The sequence below is a fragment of the Camelus ferus genome, chromosome 7 (genome assembly GCF_009834535.1).
Source record: "Camelus ferus isolate YT-003-E chromosome 7, BCGSAC_Cfer_1.0, whole genome shotgun sequence".
NCBI lineage: Eukaryota > Metazoa > Chordata > Mammalia > Artiodactyla > Camelidae > Camelus > Camelus ferus.
In genome coordinates, this window is record NC_045702.1 from 543,557 (window position 1) to 569,029 (window position 25,473).

The following is a 25,473-nucleotide window of genomic DNA, read 5'->3' on the forward strand; positions in this document are numbered from 1 at the left end:
AGGAGGAGACATGTTCAGATGGGGCCTTGGCTGTGCTCTCAGGGTTTGGATGCAGGAGGAGGGGGCATTGCGATGGATTCAGCACCAAGCTCGTGAAATCAGACAGTGGAGACCCCCGTGCAGGGACAGGAGTTCTCTTGCTTCAGCTGCCAAAGCACTTAGAGCCCAGGTTACTGCTGCTTATCCCCCAGATAAACTGTCCTCTTTTCTCTTCGTGACCTTACTGTGCCCGAAGCACTGAGTCACCTGTGTTCTTCTGGGGCTGGGTGGGGCATGGTTCTTGCATAAACAACGTCAGTAGTTTCTTTTGCAGGGGATCATTTTTCCATTTAAAATGTTTTATTCACAAGTTTTCTCATGGTTTTTCTCCCTCACTGGTTTTTCTTTCTTTCTTTGTTTTTCCTTAACTATTCAAAACATTCTTGTAAATTTGTTAAAGGAAGCCATTTATTTTGGTGAATTTTTCCTAGAGTAGATCACATTTTAAGGACAAGCCCAGCTTATACACAGGGACTAAAAATGAGCCTTTACTGATTCATCTTTTCACTCAGCCAACAGTTATTAGGTATTTGTTTTGTTCTAGGTAATGAATAAAACAAGGCCTTCAACTCAGAAGTCTCCTAGCTGGTAATAACACAAATCTAGGTGTTATCCTAGTTTTAGTCATAGTATGCACTGGCAGTTTTTGTTGTTTTAAATTAAAGTAATACATATTCATTTTTGTTAAATTAAGAAAAAGTATTTTGAAAACATTATGCATAAATTGCAAACCACCATAATAGTAGCTGGTGAAAAACTGTACCAATGTTGAATGGAGTTGTTACTGTGAATTTGTCTGTTTGTACTGATAAACCACGCTAAAAAAATTTGTTCAGAAAGGTATGGTTTAGCATCTAAGAGTTTTCGAGACTTAACTACATATGGAAAAAGAAAGGGAGACCTTTATTAGGTCTTTCGGCTGGGGAAGTGGTGGGTTTGTTTTTTTTTTTAATTATTGATATTTAGAGCATGTTGTACATTTAAAATAATAGCTCAACTCTTTAAATCAGTCTATTGTAAAACAAAGATTGTGTGGATGAGGATTAAAACTTTTTTCCAGGGTTTGTAGATGTAGCTGTGCATGTAAATTCAAGTTTATGCTATCCTGTCTTTGTATTTTGTGAAAGGTAGTTCTGTGATTACTCATAGTGGACGCCTCTGAGGCCAGTAGTTCAGTATCTGGTGTCTTTTTAATGGATCACAGCAGGATGTCTGGATGAAAGTATCGACACAAAGTGGGAACACACCTTAAGTGCACCCTGTGTCGGCAGTAGTGATTTCCTTTTTTAAAAAGCTCCATTTTTGTAGCTGGTGACAACACTGGAGAATTGGTGATAACTGCAGAAGTGGCAGACGTGGAAATACTGATATGACATTTTTTATTGAGTTTTCTTTTTGTTTGTAAAAATGTCATTGAAGTTGAACTTGAAGTTTTTTTTTTTCCATTCACTTAGTGAACGTATCCTTATTTTTCTATTAATGGAATTTGGTCATGTTTTCCTTTATTTCTTACGTTTTGGCTAGACAGATTTTAAAAACATAGTTTTTCTGGTATGAAAAGACTGCATGCTCACTGTAGAACATTTCAAGCTTTGGAAAAGAATAAAGAGGGAAAAAGTTACCTGCAACCCTACTAACTAGTAATAGCCGTTATTAACATTTTGGTGGTTTTCTGAGTCTTTAGTATGTTTGGAAGGTATGGGTTCATGCGTGTGTTGTATTCTCCTTCATTAAGCACTGTGTTGTGGACATTATGTCACTATTCTTCAGAAATATGACAGATAATTGCAATAGCATCCATTTTATGGGGGTGCTGTGCTTTATGTAAATTATATCTGGTGGACAAGTTCCAAAAATGAGATTGTTAGATACTGTGTGTTGGGGAAAGGGAAAACTAGAATTTTAGATATTTAATTTTCTGCTCTTTTCAAGTTTTGAAAGAGTATTTGCTTGAGCTATTTATCAAATCTATCCAGGATATATAAACTATTTTTGAGCTCAGAAGAGTTGGGTGATAATTTTACAAGCACAAGTCTAGCTTTAGAAAACAGTGTTTTGAGCACTGTGATGTTAAAATAAGCACAGTAGATTTATCCAGAGCCCCTCTTACGTAACTAACCTTTAGAAGAAGAGCATTCCCCCCACGCAGAGTCACTGTTCAGACAACTTTCTTCCCTCTGTGCTGTGCTGGGATGTGAAAGTCGGTTAACAGGAGCAAGACTGTAAACTGGAGTAATGGCTTCATGTCGCCCAGTGTCGTGGTGGCTGTTTGGAGGTTGCCGAGAAGGCTCCCTGGATTGTCCTTGGTCTTGTCTGAAAATAACCAGCTGTGCAACTGGTGTCGTAGTGTCCCCTGGCCACCCGTGGTTACTGAGTGGTGTGTGCTCCTGGCGGCTGAGTAGGCTGCCCTTGCGTCCCGATCTCACGTGTGGCAGCTCTGCTGCTCAGGCACATGCTCTAGGTCTGGAAGACGTGGGTTCCTACCTGAGACCCGCCTCTCCTGAGTCTGGGCACTTGGATCCCTCAGTCACACCTTTAGAACTTAGTTTCCTCATCACTAGATGGGCATGAAATGAACTTGACCCCATGTTGTGGTTCTGAGGCTGGAACGAGGAAAGGCCGGAGGATGCGGGCCTGGGACAGCAGCGGTGGCAAGTGGGACCCTGGGGCGAGTGATCTGAGTGGCTGATGCTTCCTTTCATTTGCCCTGTGTTACCACTGGCTTCCTGCTGCCTGAGTCCTTCTCTTCCTCACCTTGCCACCTGCTCCCCACTTCAGCTGGCGGACAGATGAAATCTGAGCTTCTCTTTGTTTCTGTTTCACTGTGGTTTGTTTATTTTGTGTTGTTGCTAAGAATTTATCTGTGATCTTGCTTTGTTGTTCCTCACACTTGTAATTTCTCTTTTTCTCTCTGTACATCTCTGAAATAGGAGCCCACGTTATTACCCTCATCCTTGTGTCTCCCTTAAACAACACAGGTTCTCAGTTCTGTTTGCAGCAGCTGCCCTGATGCAGTTGATAACCAGTTACATTTTGGCAGTATCATGTCATACAATTTTTTTTAATTCTAATACTCATTTCCTTCCTCTTGTGAGTAAGTGTTGGTTAGTGACTAAAGTGGAGATTTGAAAATGCACACCCTGTTTCTGGGTCTGTTGTGACAGTTTGATTTAATCTGTTTTAGATGTGGAGTTGTTTCCCTCTGTTGGCATCTGTGGGTTGCGATGATTTAGGTTTCCCACAGTAAGGTGGATCTGTAGAAGGTGAGCCCGGGAACATGGGAAGAGAACCTTGTGCAACGTGCTTCATGCCCTGAATGTCACACTGCAGGACATATTACATACTGGTTTTCCATTATGCCACTCACATTCTGAGATACCAGCATCAAATTGCTAAAATTACTAATCTGAGTGATATTCTTACCTTCTATTTTCTTAGAAAACTTCTTACATCTTTGTTAGATCTGCTTTGTCCCGTAATTGTATGTAGAGTCTGGAGTTTGAAGACGAGGACTTTTTGTATCTGCCACAGCATCTAACAGAGTATTTGCACTGAGTTTGCTCAGTAAACCTAGGGAGCTGTTGGAGCAGTGAACTTCCAACTGCCTGCTTTATTAGGACTGTCTGCACCCAGTTTGTAACTTGTTGCATAAGGCCTGCGTGGCTGTTACTTCACGTAGTTGAGATCATTAATTTATTACCTTTGTGCTGTAAACATGTATATGCCTAGCAAGTGAATGCATACAATCTGTTAAGACTTTCTAATGTCTGAGAATTGGGTTTTTAAAACCAAAAACCCAAATATAATCTGAAACAAAAATAGCGATACAGTGTCCATTTTTTCACGTAGTGAAGATCTTGACGTCTGTCCAGTAGCTGTTGGAAAGTGTTGCTTTTGCTTAATAGCTTGAGTCCGATGGTGGTTTCACCGTGGGGGAGGTGAAGGCGTGAGCGCCGCGTCCTGGAGAGCAGCCTTCGAAGGAGTTACCTAGGGGGTGGTCTCCATGGTGAGCGGGGCAGGAGAGGGGAGGCAGTGGGCCCTCTTTGCTGCCTGCACTAGGGCCACTGTGAGAAAGTGCCACAAACTTGGTGGCTTAAAACAACACAGATCTATCTTTTACAGTTCCGGAGGCGAAAGCCTGAAATTGGTTCCCGTGGATGAAACCAAGGCTTCAGTGGGGCCCTGCTCCCTCTGGAAGCCTTTCCCAGCCTCTGGAGCTGCTTTCCTGGGCCCTGGGCTGCTCTCCACCCTCACAGCCGGCAGCTGCTGCCACCGTGTCACCTGTATGTGTCCCTCTTAAAGGGATGAGTGTAATTGCATTAGGACCCACCCAGATAATGCAGGATAATCTCCCCAACTCAGGATCCTTAATTTACCACATCTGCAAAGTCCTGGTTTTGCCATGCAGGGATTAGGACTTGGATGCCTTCGGTGGACCTGTTTTCCAGGCAGCACTGCCCTGTGTCTTGGAATTCGCAGAAGTTAGGGTGGCTCAACAACAGCCATTGCAGTTCATCTTTGTTTCATCAGTTCTGAAAGATATGGTCCCCTACTCTTAACGCCCGGACTCAGATTCCCCTTGCAGCCGCGTGTAATTTCGGTAGCGTGCTCTTTCTGTCTTGTGGCACAGAAGTGATGGCGTGTGTTGTCATTGGTCACCTCTTGGATTCAACACTTACTCTTCCCTTTTCCTGCCTTAGCCCTAGTGCTTGAGAACTGGCATGTGGTCTTGGAGAGACAAGTGGTGGGGAGAGGGTTGGAGGAAAGGTGACCCACCTGGGCCAAAGTGTCCGTGTTGGGAGGTGAGAGGCACACAGAGCAGAGCCTCGCGTTGTGTGAGCGGGGGAGCTGGGATTGATCTGAAGGGCACCAGGAAGACATCAAAATATTTAAAAGAATGGTGTGTCCCAATTTTAAGAAGGGATGTGTAGGAAGATAAATCTGGCGATGACATCCAGATGGACTGAGGGGACAGAGACTGGTGGCTGGGTCCCAGTGCGAGGAAGGAGAGCCTGAGTCTGATGGGGCCACACTGGGAGCGAAGGGGGCGTGAAAGGTGACTGCAGGCGACCTGCTTGGGGCATGATGATGACATTTTCCAGTAATGATTCAATGGGAAGCATAGTTTGGAGGCCCAGGGACAAGGGTGGAGGATTATTTGTCTTATAAACGCTGAGTTTAAGGGGCAGTCACCCACACAGCAGTCAGCGATGGTGGTTAGCGCCCGGAGACATGCGGGGCTCCATCAGCTCGGGCGAAGGGTGGTGGGAAAGCGGAGCAGTGTGCAGATACCAGGCCAGAGGGCCTGGGCAGACCCTCTGGCTCTGGAGTAAAGTGGTTAATTCATTCGGTGCTTACTTACTCTGCACCGTCTGCCTGCACAGCTCTGCAGAGCGGAGTCACTGAAGCCCCACAACAGACCTGTCACCCTTGTTGTGCAGACAGGACGCAGACCATGCTGACTTAAGACAGTCGTGGCTTGCCGTGGTCCTGGGTAGAGCCTGGACTGGGACATCTGCCCCTCTGCTCCCCTCCTGTCTAGATGGTGGTGAAGAAGAAACTGGGGAGTAGACATCGTCTGATCTGGTCACTTTGATCATTTCTGCTTTCTGGCGGAGGAGACTAAGGCCAGGGGTTTCAGCAGGTACCCACAGCCACGCAAGGACCAGAGGTGATGCCGGGCTGGCGTCATGTTCCTCCCCGCATGCCCTCTCCCCTGCTGCTTGGTACCCAGAGGGCGGGCAGCCCCAGCCCCTGTAAGGGTGGGGGCAGCATTGCTGCCGACAGAGCAGCCTGACCTGGGCTGGTGGCCACCCTGACAGCAAGTCCACCTTCGGGTGTACAGCGTCAGCATTCTTGAGTGTCGTGTTAGGCAGTAGTGTCTGTTTTCAGAGGTTCTGATCTCTGTAATTGGGACAAGGAATAGAAATGCTCTTTCTTGGTCTTTGTTTTCTTCCTCTATTTCCCAGTTTTTGTCTGCGGTCATTTTCCTCCTGCCTGGAAAACTCCCTTTAGTACTTCTTTTAATGCAAGTTGGACAGCAACAAATTTTCTCAATTTGTGTCACTTACAGAAAAACTGAGCAATCAGAGTTTCCATACCCCATCCGCATACAGTTTCTTGTGTTGTTATCATCCAGCATTAGTGTGGTACGTTTGTTACAGTTATTGAAACAGTGTTGACACAGTGTTAACTGCAGCCCACGTTTCCACTGGGAGCCTCTCCTTGTTTGTAGGCTAGTTTCGCTCCCAAGCCCGCACCTCTGGGCGGCCACTGAGCAGTTTTACTACCTATAATTTTGCCTTTTCCACTGTGTGCAACCTGTTCAGATTGGCTTCTGTCAGTTAGCAGTAGGCATTTAAGAGTTTTTCCCTTATTCTTTCCTGGCTTGTTGGTTCATTTCTTTCTTTTATGTTTATTGCAATAAAATTCAAAAAATGTAAAATTTTTTATTTTTTATTACTTTATATTTTTAAATGTACAATTCAGTGTCATTTCGTGCATTCACTGTGTTGTGCCACCATCACCTCTGTCTGGTCCCCGAAACTTTCATCACCCCGAAAGAAACCCTGTCCCCATTAGCAGTCACTCCCCACCTCACCCTCCCCCTGCTCATTCAACCACGACTCTGTTTTCTGTCTCTATGATTTTACCTGTTCTGGACATTTCATATAGATGGAATCATACAATATTCGACCTTTTGTGTTTGGCTTATTTCACTTAGCGTAACGTTTTCAAGATTTTACCCTGTAGCACACTTCATTTCTCTTTATGGCTGAATGGTGTTCCATCATATAGGTAAAGCCAGTTTGTCCACCCATGCATCCTTTGAAGAACTTTTGGGTTGTTTCTGTCTTTTGGCTCTTGTGAGTAGAGTTGTGAACACTCGCAGATGTTTTGTTTGAACGCCTAGTTTCAGTTTTGGGGGGTCTGTATACTGAGAAGTGGGATTGGTGGGTTTACCTTTTTGAGGAGCTGCCAAGCTCTTTTCCACAGTAGTGGGAATATTTCACATTCTCACCAGTGGAAGTTCCTGCACATGCTTGCCAGCACTTTCTCTTTTCTATTTTTTGATTCTGAGCCATCGTAGTGGGTGTGCAGTGGTGTCTCACTGTGGGTTTGATTTGCATTCCCTGTGACTGATGCCACCACCTCATGATTGCATTTCCTCCCAGCTCCACACTTAGGGAGGTTCTTTTGGTAGTTTGACGTTGGCCACAGTGGGAATATTTCCGCCCTGGAAGTCGGCAGTCCCCAAGAGTTGGCCGTGAACCGGTGCCCACTCTACCACCGCTCTGAGCTGTGTCTGTACCCTCCTCCAGAGAGGTTCTCCGTGACCTCTGAGGGTGGATGGGACAGATCACCTTAGCGCAGCAGTGCTCTGAGTTGGCATGAGGGTGGGTTGCAGGGAAGAGCTCCCTCTGGCCTGGTCTCACCCACTCTTGGGCTTCTGTCCTCTGGAGGTGGTAGCTGAAGACCTGTGGTGTTGGCTGAGCCTCCCTCGGTCTGTCTCAGAGTCCAGGCTGTGCTTTCTCAGGACAGGGCACCTGCTGAAAGCTGTTTTGCTTTTCAGTGGCTAGCTTTTTGCCTTTAGTAGCTTAAAAATTTGGAAGATGCCTGCAGGATAACTTACTTTACCTCCCCTGCCCCCAGGGGTCCTGGCCCTCAAGTCCTGTTGCTCAGCTGACCCCAACTCCAGTCCTGTCTCCCTGGTCTGGGAGATTTCCGTATGCTCAGCTGGCTTCTCAGCCACATTTCTCTGGGTTTCTCAGCCTCTGGCACCATGCCCGTGGGGGGAAACAGCCACAGCAGATCGACCCCTCAGCCCTGGGCCTCCTGTGCTCTCAGTGTGCCTTAGCCTTTTGTCTGGTTGCCTGCGAGGCGCTCTGACCATTGGAGCTGGAAGCCTGTGTTATTTTTAGGGGAAATACTTGGGAACTAGCACACTGCCCTGTGAGAGTGAGAACAGATGGTCTCCGTTGCTGAGGGCGCACTTGGAAGGGGAGGGGGAGACAGATTTAGGAGAAGGGGGTCAGGTGTCCAGTTTTACTTGCATAATTTATTTCAAAATGTTTCCCTGGGTAAATAAGTTTAGGTGGGTTTCACGGTTTTGAAGAATTTGGTTTTTTGGTGGTGGTTGTTTGAAGGAAAATACTGTTACTGTGAAGCACAACATATGAGGTGTTTAGTAAATTTTAAGCAGTGGAGCACGAAGTAAACAGCTGTAGAAGAATTCCAAGTTGGGCTTCACTTGTCTCACCTGTGATATGGCACCTGACAGGTCAGGTAAACCCTGGAAATACGTGTTCAACATGACCATTTAGTGAACTCACCTTTCTGGGCGGGGAGTACTCTTTGTCTCACGCACTCTGTACCTTACAGCCCCGGGAGGAAGACAGCTTGAAAAGGAGGAGGAAAAAGTTTTGAAAAATGGATGGTAAAACTTTGCACAGGAGCCCCCTTCCTGTGTGAGGAGGGCTGAGGGTCCGGGGTCCCAGCGTGGGTCTGGAGCCGAGGCCAGTTTCAGTATGGCCACTGTGCGCCGTGGCCCCAGCCAGAGTCTGGGACTGAGGAATTCAGGTCCCTTCAAGCTCTTAAAAGTGAACCAGGAGTTGGACCTTGAATGAGGGGGTGGGGGAAGGCAGTACAGCATGGATAAGGCACGGGGAGGGGAGAAAGTGCTTTAAAGTGGGAGGTGAATGATTTATAGGGTAGAGGAAACTGAGGCAGTAGGCTGGAAGTGTCATTAAACACAGTATATAATATGATAAAGCAGTTTATTCGTGTGTCTGTGTGGTGTCACCAAGTATTTCAGTTCTGTCATACGTCCAAGTTGTTACTAACTTCAGAAATCACCTGATGCCTACAGTGACATGACCACTGCTCCGTCAGTGAGTGGACCAGGTATGCTCTAAGGCCAAGTGCACCACTGACGTGTCTTTGATTGTTGACTGATCCACTGACAAAGAGCTCAGAATCAGGCTGCACGTTTACCTCTAGGCCTCCGGATTATGTACTTGGTTCTGTTATTTTTAGGGAAATGCCTATTCATGTAAGCGTGGTATGCTACACAGTCTGCGTTTGGTTGGAACCCAGGATGCAGGGAGCTGACTGTAAATCACACCCAGAGTTTCGACTGTGCAGAGGATCAGCTCCCCTAAGCCCTGAGTTAATCAAGGGTCAACTGTATGCAAATCAGTGTTTTTGGGGAATATTCACAGGATTTTGTAGCCATCACCAAAATCTATTTTTAGAATATCTTTGTCCTCCCTCCAAGAAGCTCCATGCCCACCAACACTCACTCTCCCCCCACTTCTGATGCCAGCCCTGGGCAGTCGGCAGCCCACTCCTGTGTCTGTGGGCATCGCTGTCCTGGACATCCCACGTACGGGCAGCCTGACGGCATGCAGGCTCTGTGGCCCTGACTACCAGAGTGATGGATGGATGGTAGGGGTTGGGAGGTCGGTGACAGACAGGGGTGGACTGGTAGATCACTGGGAGACACCACAACCCTCTCCGGTGGTGGTGCTGCTGTGGCTGTGTAAGGTATGACCATCGGAGGGACCTGGGAAATGTGTACACAGGGCCTTGCTGTGCTTTTTTTTTGCAATATCTGTATTTTCAAAAGAAAAAAATTTTTGAGGGTGATGTTATGATCTAATTATTGGTTTCTGTATAGAGTTGTCCATTTGTGGTGAATAAACTAGAGGACTTTTTAGGAAGAATTGGAGAGAGTTTGGGATTTGATCAAGGGATGTCCAGACATTTTTGTAATTTTCTCCCTGAGGTTCCTTGATATTTTTTAGTCTCTTGTGCAGAAAACAAAGAATGATAGATATGCCGCATAATTCCCCTGGGTTGTTCCTGTAATGATGAAGCTGACGGTTTTCTCTGGTCAGTTGGTCGGTTGGGTTTGGTTTTGTTTTGTCTTATTTTTTTGTGTTTCTGTGTCGCATGGTCACAGTTAATGGCAAATAAGCATTATGGGGGATTTACTGGAACCTTGGTCTTAAACATCCAGCAAAGATAAATGATTATATTCGGGTGAAGAGTCCTAATATTTCCAAGTGCCTAATTACCTAGTGTTTCTCCATTGCACACAAATAAAGGAATAAAAGTAGAAAACGAGAAGATTTTAGATTGGTAAATTTCTCTCACTTCATTCTTATAACTCAAGATATTTACTGTCTGTGTGAGGGAATAAAATTAAGCTGAGAAATTTCATGTGAACCTATTCCTTGAAAATGAAAAAGTCACAGTAAAGTTTCAAACATGATGTGACTTCTGATTTCATGTAGATGTTTGGTATACCTGTCAGGTCTGTAATTCAAGGGGATTTTAACCCCAACTTCACAGTCTCATAGTTTCTTCCTCTTCTTCTGCTTTTTAATAATAGAGCAAAGCTGGATTGACTCCACTCAGTACATGGAACAAGTACAGTTATTTCAGTGCTGTAATTAACATGTCTATCTTTCTGTCCATTCTAGTCAAGACATAAGAATTTAAATATGAAGGATAGCATTGGATTTGATGTAAAGTAAAAAAACAACCAGATTGTCTTAAGTGTTTTAAGAAGGAGATGAGAAGACATGCTTCCTATTCTCGGACTCATTTCAATTTGTGGGAATGATAGATCTCATGCCAAAATCTCAACTTTAAATCAAGATTGTCAAATAATTTACTTCTGTGAGTGTTTTTCTTTTTAACAGTTACAGAAAGAATGTTATGACTTTAGAATTTTGTTAAAATACGATTCAAGTCTTTGAAAAATTTCCATAAACATACATCTGTATGTAAGGCATTAAATTGATCTCTCGACATTAGTATTTTGATGAAGGGATGTCTAATTGTTCTGCTGTATAGAAGTTATCCATGTCCCAGTTTTGACTCTGCCGTTGACGGTCAGTCTTGGCTTAAATGTCCTTGTCACTCTACGCACACACTGAAATGTAAGTCCCCCTTCAAAAATAAATAAGTAGATGAATGGTACATCTAGTATAGCAGATATGTGAAATCAGAGAAAGCCTCACGATAGCATTCCTTTCTAGTGAATTAGAAATAGGAGTTGGTTTTCACATAATTTAGATAGCTTTGTTACAGAAGGTATGCTGGCTAAGCCTAGCTTTTTAATTTGTATTTTACAATTTCCTGATCTACAAAAATAGGTAGTAGTCATTCATATAGCAAAGAAATAGCCAGGAATTTTTGAAGATGAACGTGCGCTAACCGAGTGTTTGTCCATGGGGTAGGTACCTGTTTCCCCTCCCCTGCCCCTCTGACCATCAGAGCGAGCCCGGCAGAGCCTCAGGCCAGGCCCCCCCCCCCCCCCACTGTAGAGACGACAGAAGAAGCGCATTTACACTCACTCCGGTCTTTTCCTGGTGCGCAGGTGGACGGGCCCTCCCTGCCTGAGGTCTCGGCGGTGATGCAGGATAGTAGTGCTTCTTCCTCCCGTGGGAAATTGCTCATTAACATAAAAAGCACCTTGGAGAGAATTTTGAAAGTTTCTCCTGGTAGGAAGGCCATAAACAGGTGACTTTTCCAGCAATGTCGGTATATTTTAATGTCTTTGTACTGCAGTGTTCTTTTTGGTCAGTCAGATCTCACTGTTACACGGTAATCAAAGTCTACATAGAGCTCATACGGACAGACCACTGAGAAAATTCTAACTGTGGATTTTGAAAAATATTAATTGCCGTGATTAATGTGTGAATTAATTGATTGCCTGCTTTTTATGTGCACCAGAAATAGACAAGCCCAGTTGTTTTGTGCCATCTTTTCCATCCAGGTGAGTAATTTGGCCATACTGGTAATAACCCTTGACAGAGGTTCTTAGGGAGATATTCTCTCTCACCTTTCTGGAAAACCTTGAGTACTTTCTTCTTTATGGGAAGAGCTGTTAAGAGAAAGCATCCCAGTATTTTAGAAAAAATATTAAGATTTCTTGACCCTGTTTTTTCAATTTCCATGCATACTGAGCCTCTGGAGAAGATGGGGGAGGGCGGATTGGAATCAGGGGTGTGAGGAAAGACAGAGGTGGTGTAATAACCCCTGTGGGAATGGGTAGAGACATTTTAACATAAAAAGATTGGAGGGTACAGATTTTTGTTGGTGCCAATTTACATTTGAGCCCTTTTCTCCTGACCTGGTCATGAGCCAGTCTTTGGGAATACATGGAGCTCCCTGCTGTGGAGCCACAGAGAGGTGGCATGTGCTCTGGTGATGTAAATGTAAAATTTGTTTAAATCCTGTTATTTGGAAGTTTTGTCCGATGTCAGTATTTTTTCCCCATCATAATTACATTAGCATGGAAGAATTGTAATGGGTTTTTCTCCAAGCCCCAAGCAGATGCTCCCAGGTGCCTGCAGTGTTTCAGCAGGTCATATGTACTGTGTCATAGTTTCCTGTGTTGGTCGCATTGGGAAGGGCTGGCTAGAGAGCTGTGGACGTCCGCCTGACCAAGGTCAGGAGAGTGAGGATGATTCTGATGCTGTCTTGGACACCAGCCCAACTCTTTCCCCATCACTGACCACAGTTCCCAGGTCCCGGGTTCTCCAGGAAGTTCTTCTGTATGTGGAACCTTGGAGTCCCCTTTGGCTGATTTGTGTGTGAACCAAAATTTTTCTGGGCGTTTTTACTTTCTGTGAGTTTCCCTTCCCCATTGCTCTGATTTTAAGACTAATCCCCATGCAGACAAAACAGTATTAAACAGCTGACGATTTTTGGTTAGTATCTCCCCAGCCTGTGACCTCTGATTGCACGTCAGGTCTGTGTAAGTGAACCCGCTGTGTACTTCCAGGCGAAGGTATGTGTCGACTGCTTAAAGGTTCCTGAAAGCTGAGTTTCTGTTGTGAGACAGCAGGGCACGGGCCTCTCATGGTTTCGTGGAACCTGCGGTTCTGTTGTGCTAGTCTTGCCTCATCCGTTCTTAGTTTTCGAGGTGTAAGTGTTGATTTTAGACAAGAAAACCTAAATCTTGCTTGGATCTTTCCAATTTGTAGTCTTACGTAGAGCTCATCGCCTGGTGGGAGAAGGTGGTGTTTGGGGGTCAGCAACAGGTGGTGACACGCACCCAGGTGTGCTGGGTGACCGGAGGCCCCACAGGCTGGGACCTCCTCCAGCCGCCCAGGGCCGCTCCGAGCAGCAGGCCCGGACGAAGCGACTTCTTCCCCTGGAACCAGTCATTGCTCCAAGTAAGAACTGAGTGGGTTTCTTGATGTTGGTCTTTTTTGGCTTTTGTGTTTGTTTTTTTTTTGACACTGTGCCCAAAGGACTATGTAGAAATGAGCGAAGCTCAAATCCTTGGAATGAGGAAGAATGTGAATAAGTGAACCTGATTAACTAGTTTACTATTTGAAGTTTAATAACATTTGGTTTCCAAGATGATCATCATTTTATCCATTATCTTCTGTATTTTACTAAAGATACTTAATCACTATTGTTTCAGCTGTAATAGACCTACATCTTTCCTCATGTTTTCTAAGACATCAGTTACCCTATTTGGATTTTTAGAAGGAAGGAATGAGTGTGTTTACCCAGCGTGTCTCCACACTGCTGATGCTGTGGGGTTTCAGCAGGTGTCCCCACAGCCCCCGTGAGGGTGAGGCACCTGCTGTGCTTTGGGTGGTCGCCCTGGGCCGAGCAGGGGGGTCTGACTGTTAACATGGCCTGCAGGAACAGCGCTGTTTGAAGACAGACAGTCCTTTTGTTTAGCTTCAGTTTTGAACATTATCCCATGTTCACAAATGGGGAAGATAGGAGTTAAGTAGGAAATGTCAGCTATGTATTAGTTTGTTCCATCTTTTATACTTCAGGGAAGACTTTGGAGTCCTCTGGGTCTGGGACTCGTCTCTCTAGCCCACTTCCCCTCTAACTTTGAGCACGTCACTTCCCCCTCGTGGGTCTGTTTCCTTATCTGGCATCACTGTTAAAGAGCTGTTGTGAGGACTGGGCAAGGTATTGTATTCGGAGTTCTGGCATATGGTTAGTGTTCTGCCTTTGTGTGTTTGGTTTGCTTTTTCTAAACAAACAACTTTGATATTATCAACATCATATTAGAATTCAAAATACGCCTTTGTTCTTTTTAAAGAAAAGATAAAAAGAGATTTCTTGGGTGGTGTCAACTCTTAAATATAATCAAAACTTAAATACTCATACAGTGATTATTTCTAGCTTGTAGAGATACTATGGATAATAAATATGAAACTTGTTTCATGATAAGACTTATAAAGGAGATTTGAGTGGTGTTTTGTTTTGTAGGGGTGGGGAGTTTCTGTTGAAAAATAAGATTTGGAACCAGATGACGTGTTCATCATCCCTATATGATTTAGGGACACATTTTGTATTTTCCCTGCACATCTCTGCCTTTCTCTGCCATGTTTTTGCTACTTTAAATTCTGTTTTGTGGAACATAAACAAATGTTTATCAATATGTATTACTAAGAAGCAGATTTTCAACATAGGGAATAGAATTAAAATTTGGTGACAGATTTACTTTCTTCCATTTTGATAGATTCTTTTTCTTTGGCACTTGTAAATTAAAAACCTCAGAACTATTGAATGCCTTGGGATTCTGCTACTAAGAGATGGCCTGACTTTCAAAATCCATCTTCGTGAATTTTAGTAATGTAGCCAGTTTACTTGTGTTGAAAGCTTACTGTGCATATGGTTTCTCTGCCTTGTCTTCTCTGGTAGTTCCAAAATAGATTCCCTGAGATCCTAACCTTAGGTAGCTTCTCTCCTGAAAACCCCAGCGTTGACCGCAGCGGTGAACGAAGCAGCACTGCTCTGCGTGACACAGAAGGCGCTTCGGGCTGGGCTGACCCGACTTTTCGGTTTCAGCACCACCGTCCCGCCCACTCCTCACCTAGCAAGAGTGGATTGCAGGTGCCATTGTTTTTTCTTGGAAAATTCTCTTTTCTTTGCAGGGCAAACCCCAGCTAATGCTTTCCAGCCCATCACACACCATCTTCATCCTGAAGCTGTCGTGGACCCTTCAGGAGGCGGCAAATCTTCTTGCCTCCTAGGCTGGCAGTCCCACCTCCCCCGCCAGCCCACCGCCAGCCACGAGCCTCCTGAGCCGGGACCAGGTCTAATTCCGCATCACATCCCGGGCTCTGGGCACCCAGCCAGACCCAAGTGACTGCTCGAAAATGGCTTCTTCCGTCTGTTTTCCACAAAGAACAATCTACACATGTGCAGTAGGTTAAGGAATAACACAGTGACAAAAATGCAGTAACAGAATCAGAATTCACAGCAGGTGAACGGTTTCTGCCTGGTGCGTGGTGGTGGGCAGCAGGGCTCTGGTATGATGTGTGGGTGCTTCGTGGGACTGGTGACAGGGTGACTTGGAACTACTGGTGCCCTGGCAGATTAGCTGAAGAACTGTCGGTGAACTCAGAGAAACCAGATGCTGTTAGAGAAGCAAATATCTCATTTTGGAATGGTTTTTGCAGGAGTCGTTTTATCATACTTAATCATGAAAGTGTTTCTTTCAGCATAGTTATACTTTACCTTTGAAACCTGATAAGTCAGAAAAAAAAATGTTTAAAGCAGATTTGAAGTAGATTACTCATGTTCTAAGAGAGTCTTGTTTCTTAATATCACTCTCTCTAAAATAAGATATAGTTTAATTTATGGAAATTATATTTTCACATAATTTTAGTAATTTTTTGTATAAAATAATACTTCTGTGTTAGAAAATTCTTAATTTTAATCTTAAATTACAATAGTAATTAGAAAAGTAGTTTATGCTTCTTACAAGTAATTGGAACGTATGAAAATAGAAGGGAGTGTGGAAGCCTCATTCCCCTCTGTGTTCCACTGGTTTGGTATATATTCTTGCAAACTCTTTTCTGTTTGTTTATAAACACATACAACTTGTGTAAAGCTATAGGTTTATATACACGCATATAAACATAGCAGTATTTTTAAGCATATATGGCCTCTATTAATCAATTTTTATCTATTGGTAAATCTGGCAGTATCCTCTATTACCAAGCGTAGTAATTTCTTGTAATTTTTGGCCCAGCTCATCTGCACCGCCTCCTCCGCCCTGCCCTCACCTTCCCAAAGGAACAGGTTTTTAAAGTTCTTGTTAATTTTTTATTAAAAGATTTTTATGTGTCTCCGCCACCTTCTGAGATGAATGGTAGCTAGTTGTACCTGCTTTTCTCCACTTGTATTTTCACTTAAAAACAAATCCTGAAAGTTATTCCACAGCCGTTATTCAGATCATCCTGGGCGCTGTCACCGCAGAGACCCTCCCTGTCGCTCTGAAGCTGTGCTACAGGCAGCTCTGGGCACACTCGCTGCCATGCACGCATCTTCTCGAGCGCAGGCAGAGCTGCCTTTTCACCTCCAGTCTGTCACTAGTCGCTGTCCTGTAAACTTGGGATATTCGTAATTCCTGTCTGTAGACTTGTAAGAATTAACTCAGATACTGTGTGTGAGTAGCTTAGCACAGAACCTGCCATGTCAGAAGCAACTCGTACTCAGTAAATGGTGGTTACTTGGCTGATTTGAACAGGTAGAGTTTATAGCATAGTCAGCCGCCCTCACTGGTCTTCCAGAAACCTGGCTCAAGGGGAGTGGTTGTCTGTCCCTCGGCCGTCCAAGGGCCGGGTCCCCGGTCCCGCCTCCCTCACCTTCCGCTCCTCTGGACCTTCCATGCGACAGGCTTTGAAGAGGGCTCAGCCTTGTGCTGTGCTCTAGTCCTTTTTGGTTTAATGGCCCCATGAGAATCTGAGGATTTGGTCTCCAGGCAGACTTGCCTACAGTTGTAGGCATGTGGATGCCCAGACAGGACCCCGCCGTGATGAGCCTCCCTTAGATTTGAAGTGGGCGGAAGGTCTGGATTAGTCAGAGCTTTCTCCCCACCAGGCACAGGGTTTAGGATGCTTGTTTGTGGGTGTTCAGAGCTCAGCAAGAATTTGGTTCGTCCAAGAAACCAAGGACTATTTTGAAAATAAAAATTAAAACCACTATGAGTACACTATCCCCCTCAGTAGTAGAAGGGACCTTCTTCTGCACATAAACTGCAGAGAAACAGTGCTGCTCTGAGGTATACAGGATGAGGAAATGACTCCCCACCACCTAGCAAAAAGGAACCAACCACTTGCCCCTGCTCACTGGGCAAGGGTGCAGCCAGTCTGGCCCAGGTGTGTCTGGCAGGGCCTGAGGCGCCCTGTCCCTGGGTTATGCGGGTCGGGGATGTCCCTGTGCAGAGGAGCTGCCATTGCCCTGAGAGGCTGCATGCTCTCTCTGTCTGCTTTGACTGCCGTGTCAGAGCGAGTAGCCACACTTAAAGTCAGTTTTAACCAGTGGTGGTCCCGTTGTTTCCTGGGATGAACAACATATCCTGTCACTGCATAATATTTGGGGGAGAAGAAAGGATCTGAAAACAGATTTTAAAAAGGCTTACGTGACAGACTAAGTTCATTTTGCTGTAATTTTATCAAAAGACACTTAACATTTGGGGTATTTCTTTTGGAAGCAGAGTGGCAGTTGAATTCTCCAGCAGTGATGTCACCCTTGCCCTTTCACGACACCCTGGCGTCATGCGTTCTCCCTGAGTGTAAACCAGGGTGTGCCAAGGGTCATCTTGATGCAGAGATGGTCTCAAGTAAATTGCTTCCTGGGACCACGGCCTCACGCCTGCTTTACAGCCTCCTACCTGACTTTTGGAGCACTGAACTACTCTAATATTTAATTTCCAGAAACAGCAGAGCACAACCTGCAGATGAATGGCACTTGCTAATTTTGTGGCCTAGTCGGGCTGGTCCAGCAAGCCCTCCAGTTCTCCCCACCCCAAACTCCACATGTCACCTGGCTTTGGGGGAAGTGCAATCCTTTGGTCATCTGGATCCACTCGGGTCAGAGCCGGCCCCTCTGTGGTGGCAGAGCCTCAGATTGGAGCCATCGTCACCACTGTTCGCACCGGAACCTTGGCCTCCTGAGTGGTGTCGTCCCCGAGTCTTGAGCCTTTTCCTAAATTCTGGAAGGTTGCCATCTACTCGGTTCTGTCCCAGAACGGACTCAAGCTAACTTGATTTAGAAAAGCTTATTTCCATCAGTCTCGCCCACCCTTATGGTTCAGGCAAATTAAAGGCTTCCCTTGGTGCTCTGTGAAGGGTCAGGTCTGCTCGGGCACGTGGACACGGGGCAGGTGGACCCGGCCTGACCTCCCGCAGAGCTGCATGGCCGCAATATATGTGGTGAGAGTGGCCTATCTCTAACAGAGGAACTGGCTGCTCCTGGGCCCCATCCCGTGATTTGTTCTTAGGGGCCAAGCAGAAGAGGTGGAGTTGGTTCTCAGAGAGCTATCTCCTTGGGGCCACCCCACCCCAGGGTAACATTCCCTGACCAGTTCTGCTCAGCCAGAGTATGGGATGGGGGCTTGTCTTTTATTGGCTACAGTATGTGTGTTACTTAGGAAAGTAAGTGTGGCAGTTCTGGAAAACATTTCTCTGACCCCATCTCGGTCACTGTGGTCCATCACCCAGCAAAGCCAGAAGTGTGGCTTTCAGAACGTTGGCATGGCCAGTGTGTTCTTTGAGGGTTGGGGAGGGGAGTACGTGGCACCTCAGAGGAGAGCTCCCTGCCCCAAACAGCTTCTGCCTTTTCCTGCAGGAATGGCTGTAACACCAAAGAAAACCCTTTCTCACTATTTTTCTAAATAGAGTTTTTCCTGCCTAAACACTTACTTTTTCCAATATGCAAGCCCCAGGCATGGAGAACTATAATTATAATCCTCATTTGGGAGATGGTGTGGGGAGGAGCCCAGGACGGGAAATTGTGTGCTGGCTCCTTGGGGCCATTAGGCAGGAGGAGAGAGGCAGACCTCAGGGCTCTGAGCCCAGATCCCTGGTGTGGGGTGACAGTACTGGCGGTGGGGCGGGGGAGGAGGGGCTTGGGGTCGGGTGCTCCTCTGGACGGCGGGGAGATGGGCAAGTGCCTCGGAGTATTCTCGGGTGTGGAGAGCCAGGGCCGCATGTTTCTGTATCCAGCTTCCCATCAGGGTGTTTAAAGAACATTATGCAAACAACAGATAAACAGCAAGAATGCTAAACGGCCTGCCTGGCGTCGTAGAGCTGTTAGGAGTCAGTAAGTCACGTGTGTGTGTGTTTTTCCTTAGGTTCACTTTCCAGACACTGAAAGAGCAGAATGGCTAAATAAGGTAAGAGCCAGAACATCAGTGGGAATTAGAGGATGAGATGCCATTTTTCCGTATTTGGGGGTTTGGATGTTGACAGTGTGTGAACTCATCTGGACTTAGTGGGTTGGCTTGTGCTCCCAGAAGAACTCAGTCATAACTGATATGTTGCTTTCCTTTTCTAAACAGTGCAAACTGTGTCTTTGACGTGAGAAAATTATGATGTATTTACAGTTGGATGTTTGGCCCTGTGTCTCCCTTACTGATCAGCCACTGGTCAAATCTCTTTTATGATAATCACAAGCGAAAAATTTGGAAATGTTATTATGAAGGGGGAAATAACACCCAGGAAATCTAGTGATAGATAATAATCTTTTTTGGAGAAGGTTATGTTTTTAGGTCATTATATTTTGGAGTAGATCTGTTATCTCTGTATTTTATATATCCTTAGATTTATATAGTAAAAACTAATGTGGATAGTGATTACCCACAGAAAATCACTGGAAGTTAGTCCATCCTTGAAAACAACTCATTAATGTTTATTAAGAATGATACAGTTTTAGGAGGCTTTTAGCAATGAATTGAAACCACAGGATTTTCTGATTTTTTTTAGCAATCATTAAATGTGCCTGTATACTTAAACAGTATTTAGCTAGAGTAACTGATTCCTGCAGCATATTGGTTAATCAATAGTTTACTGTTCGCCTGGTGCTCCGGGACATTTTCAGAGGGGGCAGCTCTGCCTGTTTTGCTGTTAATCTAAGAACAAACTGTCTGGCCCCAGCATGGAGCAGTGTGGGTTGTGTCTTTATAGTGTGGCACCATTTTTCATTTGAAGTGAAGTTTCTGGACTTCAGCCCTGCCTAACTTCAAATATGTGTAGAACACAAATAAAAAGGTAAATGATTGTTTGATTACTTAAAAAAAAGCTTATTGTAATACATTTTAAAAATTTAGATACTTTTTTTGTATAACAAAAAAGCCCCCCCCATTTTCAAACATTCTGAAAAACTGTAGGACTATGATTTTTCATGATGACTTGAGTACTATTCCATTTTGTGTAACATGTGCTCTTTCTTCTTTCCAGACTGTCAAACAGATGTGGCCTTTTATTTGCCAGTTTATGGAGAAATTGTTTCGAGAAACCATAGAGCCGGCTGTGCGGGGAGCACACCCCCACCTCAGCACCTTCAGCTTCACGAGGGTTGACATGGGGCAGCAGGTTTGTTTCATCTTGAGTGTTCTTACCTGTGCACACACGTTATTTTCTAGAGGAAATTTCTGGAAGGCTGGCAGTGTGCATGCAGGTCCTCCCAGGCCAGCATCCTGCAGGTCCTCTCCTCCTCCATCTGGGCTCACCTCACTCATCCCCTGTGGTCTCTCAGCCATTGCAGTTTCATCGGTGGTCCCCGTGGTCCCCACCAGTGTCTGCCCCACGTTCTTCTGTCAGAGTTACCTTTGTACAGTTTTCTGCCACCTGTTCTGCTGGAAAAGGAGTTTGATGTATAGACATACCAATGATGCTGTGATGACACGTGATGAAGGCTTTACTCTCCAGACGTTTAGAGGCAACAGCTCAGGGCCCCAGTGCCAGGCTTTCCGGCACCACAACAATGACACAGGTGGAGGGAAAGATAGATTCTGTTATCGGAGTCACCTCACATGCAAGGGAAAGTCCCTAATCCTAACTCTACGGAAGCCTTAAGACTGTTTTTATATTTTTAAGTCAGTGTTTACAATTATTAGTAATGGTTGAAGGTAGCATTTTTTTCTATTGAGGCATAATTGACACATAATGTTATATTACTTTCAAGGTAACATTTTTTCTATGCCTAATAAAAAGTCGGAGTTGAGCAGTACTTTCAAACACACCCACAGCAAAGCCAGGCATGGACTGTGTGTTCAGATGTCTGTGCTCCAGCCTTTCGGGGTTTTAGTGGACGTGTCTGAGAACTGACCCCTGGCCGTGTCACTGCCCCCAGGCTCTTTCCTATCCGACATCTCCTGGCTGCTGGTCCCCTCCCCCATCGAGGGCCATTTTCTATGTGCAGAGAGGGCTCAGTGTCTTCCACAGTGACTCAGGCTGTCTAATGAAGAAGAGAGGGAGCCCACACAGGGTCTTTGTCCATCCTCGGTCGGTGCTGGTCCCCCGGGGTTGGCCCCTCCTCCCCCTAATACGAGGTGTCGTCTGGGAGGAAGGGAATCCTTGGTGCAGTCATTTGAACTCAGGGCCCTGAGTGTCTGTGCCCGCTTTTCACTTATCCACATGGTGAGCTCACTGTGTCCTGTGATCTGTCATCCTGCACGTGTCTGAGCTGTGTGATCAGGGGAATAGCCCGGAACCTGGGACGGTAGGAAAGGTAGACTTAGAGTTTAGTCCTGCAGCTGGTTGAAGAGTGAGATTTCAGGACACCCATCCTGTCACAGAAGCAGTAGGCAAGATAGGTAAGATATTTCTTCAGCTTGAGTTTTAATGCTCAAATGTGCTGTTGAGAACTTTCTTAGAAGGGGTCTCAAATTAATAAATAGGGAAAAGGTTTGGAAATGGTGTTACAACGGGGCCCTTGAAGTATAACATCTATTAATAGTCTGCCTTTTCTTTTTATAGAGTTGTTTGATTCTGACTTTATATTGTGTATTAGGTATTGAAAATATAGCGAGTATTTTAAATGAAAAGCCTCGTTTAAAAAAAATTGAAGTACAGTCAGTTACAATGTGTCGGTTTCTGGTGTACAGTGCAGTGTCCCCGTCATGCATGTACACACATATATTCATTGAAAAGCCCTGCTTTTGTGAAAATCTTAAGAAATGGAAAATTATGACATAAAAAATGAAAGAAACTTATGTTTCAAACCATGTAGTAAGGATGGGGCAGAGGGGGACGGGGCAGAGGGGGAGAGTCGGGGTCATTTGGCAGAGACCAGGGGCTTGGGGTCCTGAAGGAGCAAAGCCAGTCGCAGCTGGAGCCGCGTCCACCGTCCTGAGCACTCGCTGCAACGGGCAGTGAGTGCTCCAGGCGCCTCATGCTTCCGTGTCTGGTAGCTTCACGTTCCCCGGGAGCAGGCCCCTCATCACATGTTGTACAGATGAGGACACTGAGGGGCCAAGGGTTCGTGGCTTGCTGCTGGAGAAGCAGCTAGAGCATCGTGAACACGGAGTCTCCTCTTCCTTCCTCTCTGCCATGTCGCAGCACCTGGTTGTCTTCTGCCCTCCTTAGTTTTTAAAGTGAGTTGATTATGTTTCAGCCCCTCAGGATCAATGGTGTTAAAGTGTACACTGAAAACGTGGACAAGAGACAGATCATTTTGGACCTTCAGATTAGGTGAGTGTGTGTTGTGTCAGCTGCGCCCGTGGGGGGGGGGGTGTGAGAGCGCTCTTCGCACCTGCTGTGGGTGGGGTCTGACCGGCTTTCTTGTTTACTTCCTGGGTTTCAGTTCCTGATAACCTAGGTGATTGCCACTCATAAAATGTGTGAAATAAAAGAAATTACAGGCATTGTAAGGAAGGAAAATGACAGACTCGTATCCCTTTCGAACATTGATGCGAAAATCCTTAATGAAATGCTAGCAAGCTGAATTCAGCAACGTGTTGAAGGGATTCTACACTATGACCAAGTAGGGTTTCTTCCTGGGATGCAAGGATGGGCCAACATATGGAGACTGATCAGTGTAACACCCCACATTCACAGAATATGGAGAAAGCCACGTGATCAGTTCAGTTATGCAGAAAAAGCACTTGAAGTTCAACACTCTCTTTCCTGGTAAAAACACTCAATAAACTGAAGAGACAGAAACTATGTCAGCATAGTAAAAGGCATGTGTTCACAGTGAGCATCCCACGAGTGGTAGAAGACTGAGACCTTTGCCTCCGAGATCGGGAACAAGAAGGGTACCAACTTTCGCCACTGCTCCTCAACATGGATGTTCTTTCAGAGCAAGTAGGTGCGAGGAAAACAAAGTAAGGTGTGCACGTTGGAAAGGAAGAAGTAAAATTATCTCTGTGCACAGATGGTATTATATTAAATGTAGAAAACCCAAAGATTCCACCACGAAGTCTTTCAGAACTAGTAAACAAATTCAGCAAAGTAGAAGGATACGAAGTCAACACAAAAAAGAAAAATCAGGTACATTCTATATACTAACAATGAACAACCCAAAAAGGAAAGTAAGAAGACAATTTCATTTACAATAGAATCAGAAAGAATAAAATACTTAGGAGTTAACCGAGGAGGTGAAAGGCTTGTACAATGAAAACCACAAAGCATTGCTGTGAGAAATTAAAGATACAAACACATGGAGACACACGAGAAGACGTAAATCCCATGTTCATGGTTTGGAAGATTTAGTATTGTTAAAAGTCAACACTAAAAGCAAGCTGTAGAATCAGTGCAATCTGTATAATCATAGATCTCATAGGGACTGAGGTCCCGAATGTGTAAGGAACTCCTTCAACTCAACAACAACAAAAAAGCAAATAACCTAATTCAAAAATGGGCAAAGGACTTGGATGGACATTTCTCTGAGGAAGATACACAAGTGGGCAGAGGCACGTGAGAAGTCACAGTTAATCGGGAGACACACGTCCGAACGACCTCACACCCAGCAGGATCCATCACTCAGAAGACGGCTCAGTGAGGATCACAGATGTTGGAACCCATGTGCCCTGGTGGTGAGCGTGTGAAGTAGAAGCACAATAGTGGTTTCTCAAAAAACTTACAGTGTTACCATTTGATCCAGCAACTCCACTTCTGGGTATATACCCAAAAGAATTAAGAACAAGATCTCAAAGAAATATTTTACACTCGTGTTCACAGCGGCTTTATTCACAATAGCTAAACCGTGGACACTATCCAGGTGTCTGTGACTGTTGAGTGGATAAGCAGGAAGTGTCATGTTCATAGAGCAAAGTGTCATTCAGCCTTTACAGAGAAGGAGGTGCTGGGGTAGCAGTGTCCATCCTGCAGCAGCAGGGGTGACACGCTGAGTCAGTAGGCCAGGCACAGAAAGACAAGTTGCAGTGTGATTCCACTCATACGAGGCCCCTGGAGGAGTCAGATTCGCAGGGACAGAAAGGGGCTGGGGGTGGGGGAGGGGAGCTCGCTGGTCAGCGCTATAGAATTTTTGCAAGATTGATAGCGTTCTGGCAGTGGTGGTGGGGGTGGTTGCACAGCAGCCTGTGCTTCATGCCCCTGAGCCGTGCACCTGGAAGTGGTTGAGGTGGCCAATTCTATGTTACGTGTGTTTCACCACAGTAAAAGGTAATTGGGAAAAGTGAATTGGGGTCTCCTGGTGCTGTGCCCACAGTAGGGTTTTCTCGGCTCTTGTCTTTGTCCTTCATGAACCTGGCTTGTGCTCCCCGCATCCTCTGAGGCCTGTGACATTGCTGTGAGGCAGCGACTGACACATGGCAGCAGGGATATTATTTTATAATGTCATCCTGGAGTTTGGAATGAGCGTTAATGCAGTAAACGTGCAGAGTCAGGACTAGTTACTACGGAAGGGAGGATGGACTGCTCCAAGGACGTAATGCGGAAAACTCGGCGTCTTTGATGTATTTGGCACCACTGCAAACGCTGCTGCCACCAGGGGAGTGAAGAGGAAGCCTGGGAAGGACTGTCCACTAGCTGAGCATGCGATTCCGGGGCACAAACCTTGTCCTCTTGTTCCAGCAACAAGGGAGCGTTTCACACGTTTATTAAATACTTGCTGGAGTGAACCTGTTGACTGATGCCATTTTGAAGACGCCATCTGGCTTTTGTGGTTTTAGCAGACATCATGGCACATGGAAGTGATGCAGCTCAGATGTTCTTGTCTCCAGAAAATCTGTACTCTGCCTTCTTGTGTGTTCCAGACAGGGACCTAAGTTATTGGCAGTAGAGACATGGAAGGAGTGATTGAATGAAGTTAGGAAACAAAATGATCAAGGCTTAAAGTGCATGGGTGAAAACTTGTCACTGGCTGTGTGCCTCTGCGAGGATTGCGTCACCGGGAGCTGCAGCCCTGAGCACCAGAACCCCGAGGGGAGGTCTGGGCGGAGACGAGAATGAGGTGCTCTGTGCTCTGGGGAAGCCAGCAGACCATGCCTGCAGATAGAGACTTCCAGGAGAAGACTTTATGAGCCCAGATTCTTGTCTCTTCATATCTGGAAAAGCACTGAAATCATTAACGGGGACACCTGCTCCTCGGGACCAGCAGCACGTGTGCTGCCTAAACGTGTGCTGACTGCACGTCCCTCCAGCTTCACCAGGACCATGTGCACTTACCTCCCCCGCATCTTGGAGC

At 45.5% G+C, this 25,473-nt stretch overlaps 1 protein-coding gene across 1 annotated transcript in view; it reads left to right on the forward strand.

Moving 5' to 3' along the window:
• The window catches only part of ESYT2 (extended synaptotagmin 2), a 70,973-nt gene that overhangs the window by 5,154 nt on the left and 40,346 nt on the right, over window positions 1-25,473 (forward strand). Inside the window, 3 exon segments of the mRNA XM_032482965.1 lie at window positions 19,175-19,216; window positions 20,280-20,414; window positions 22,438-22,514. Of these exon segments, the coding sequence (XP_032338856.1) occupies window positions 19,175-19,216; window positions 20,280-20,414; window positions 22,438-22,514 (254 nt within the window).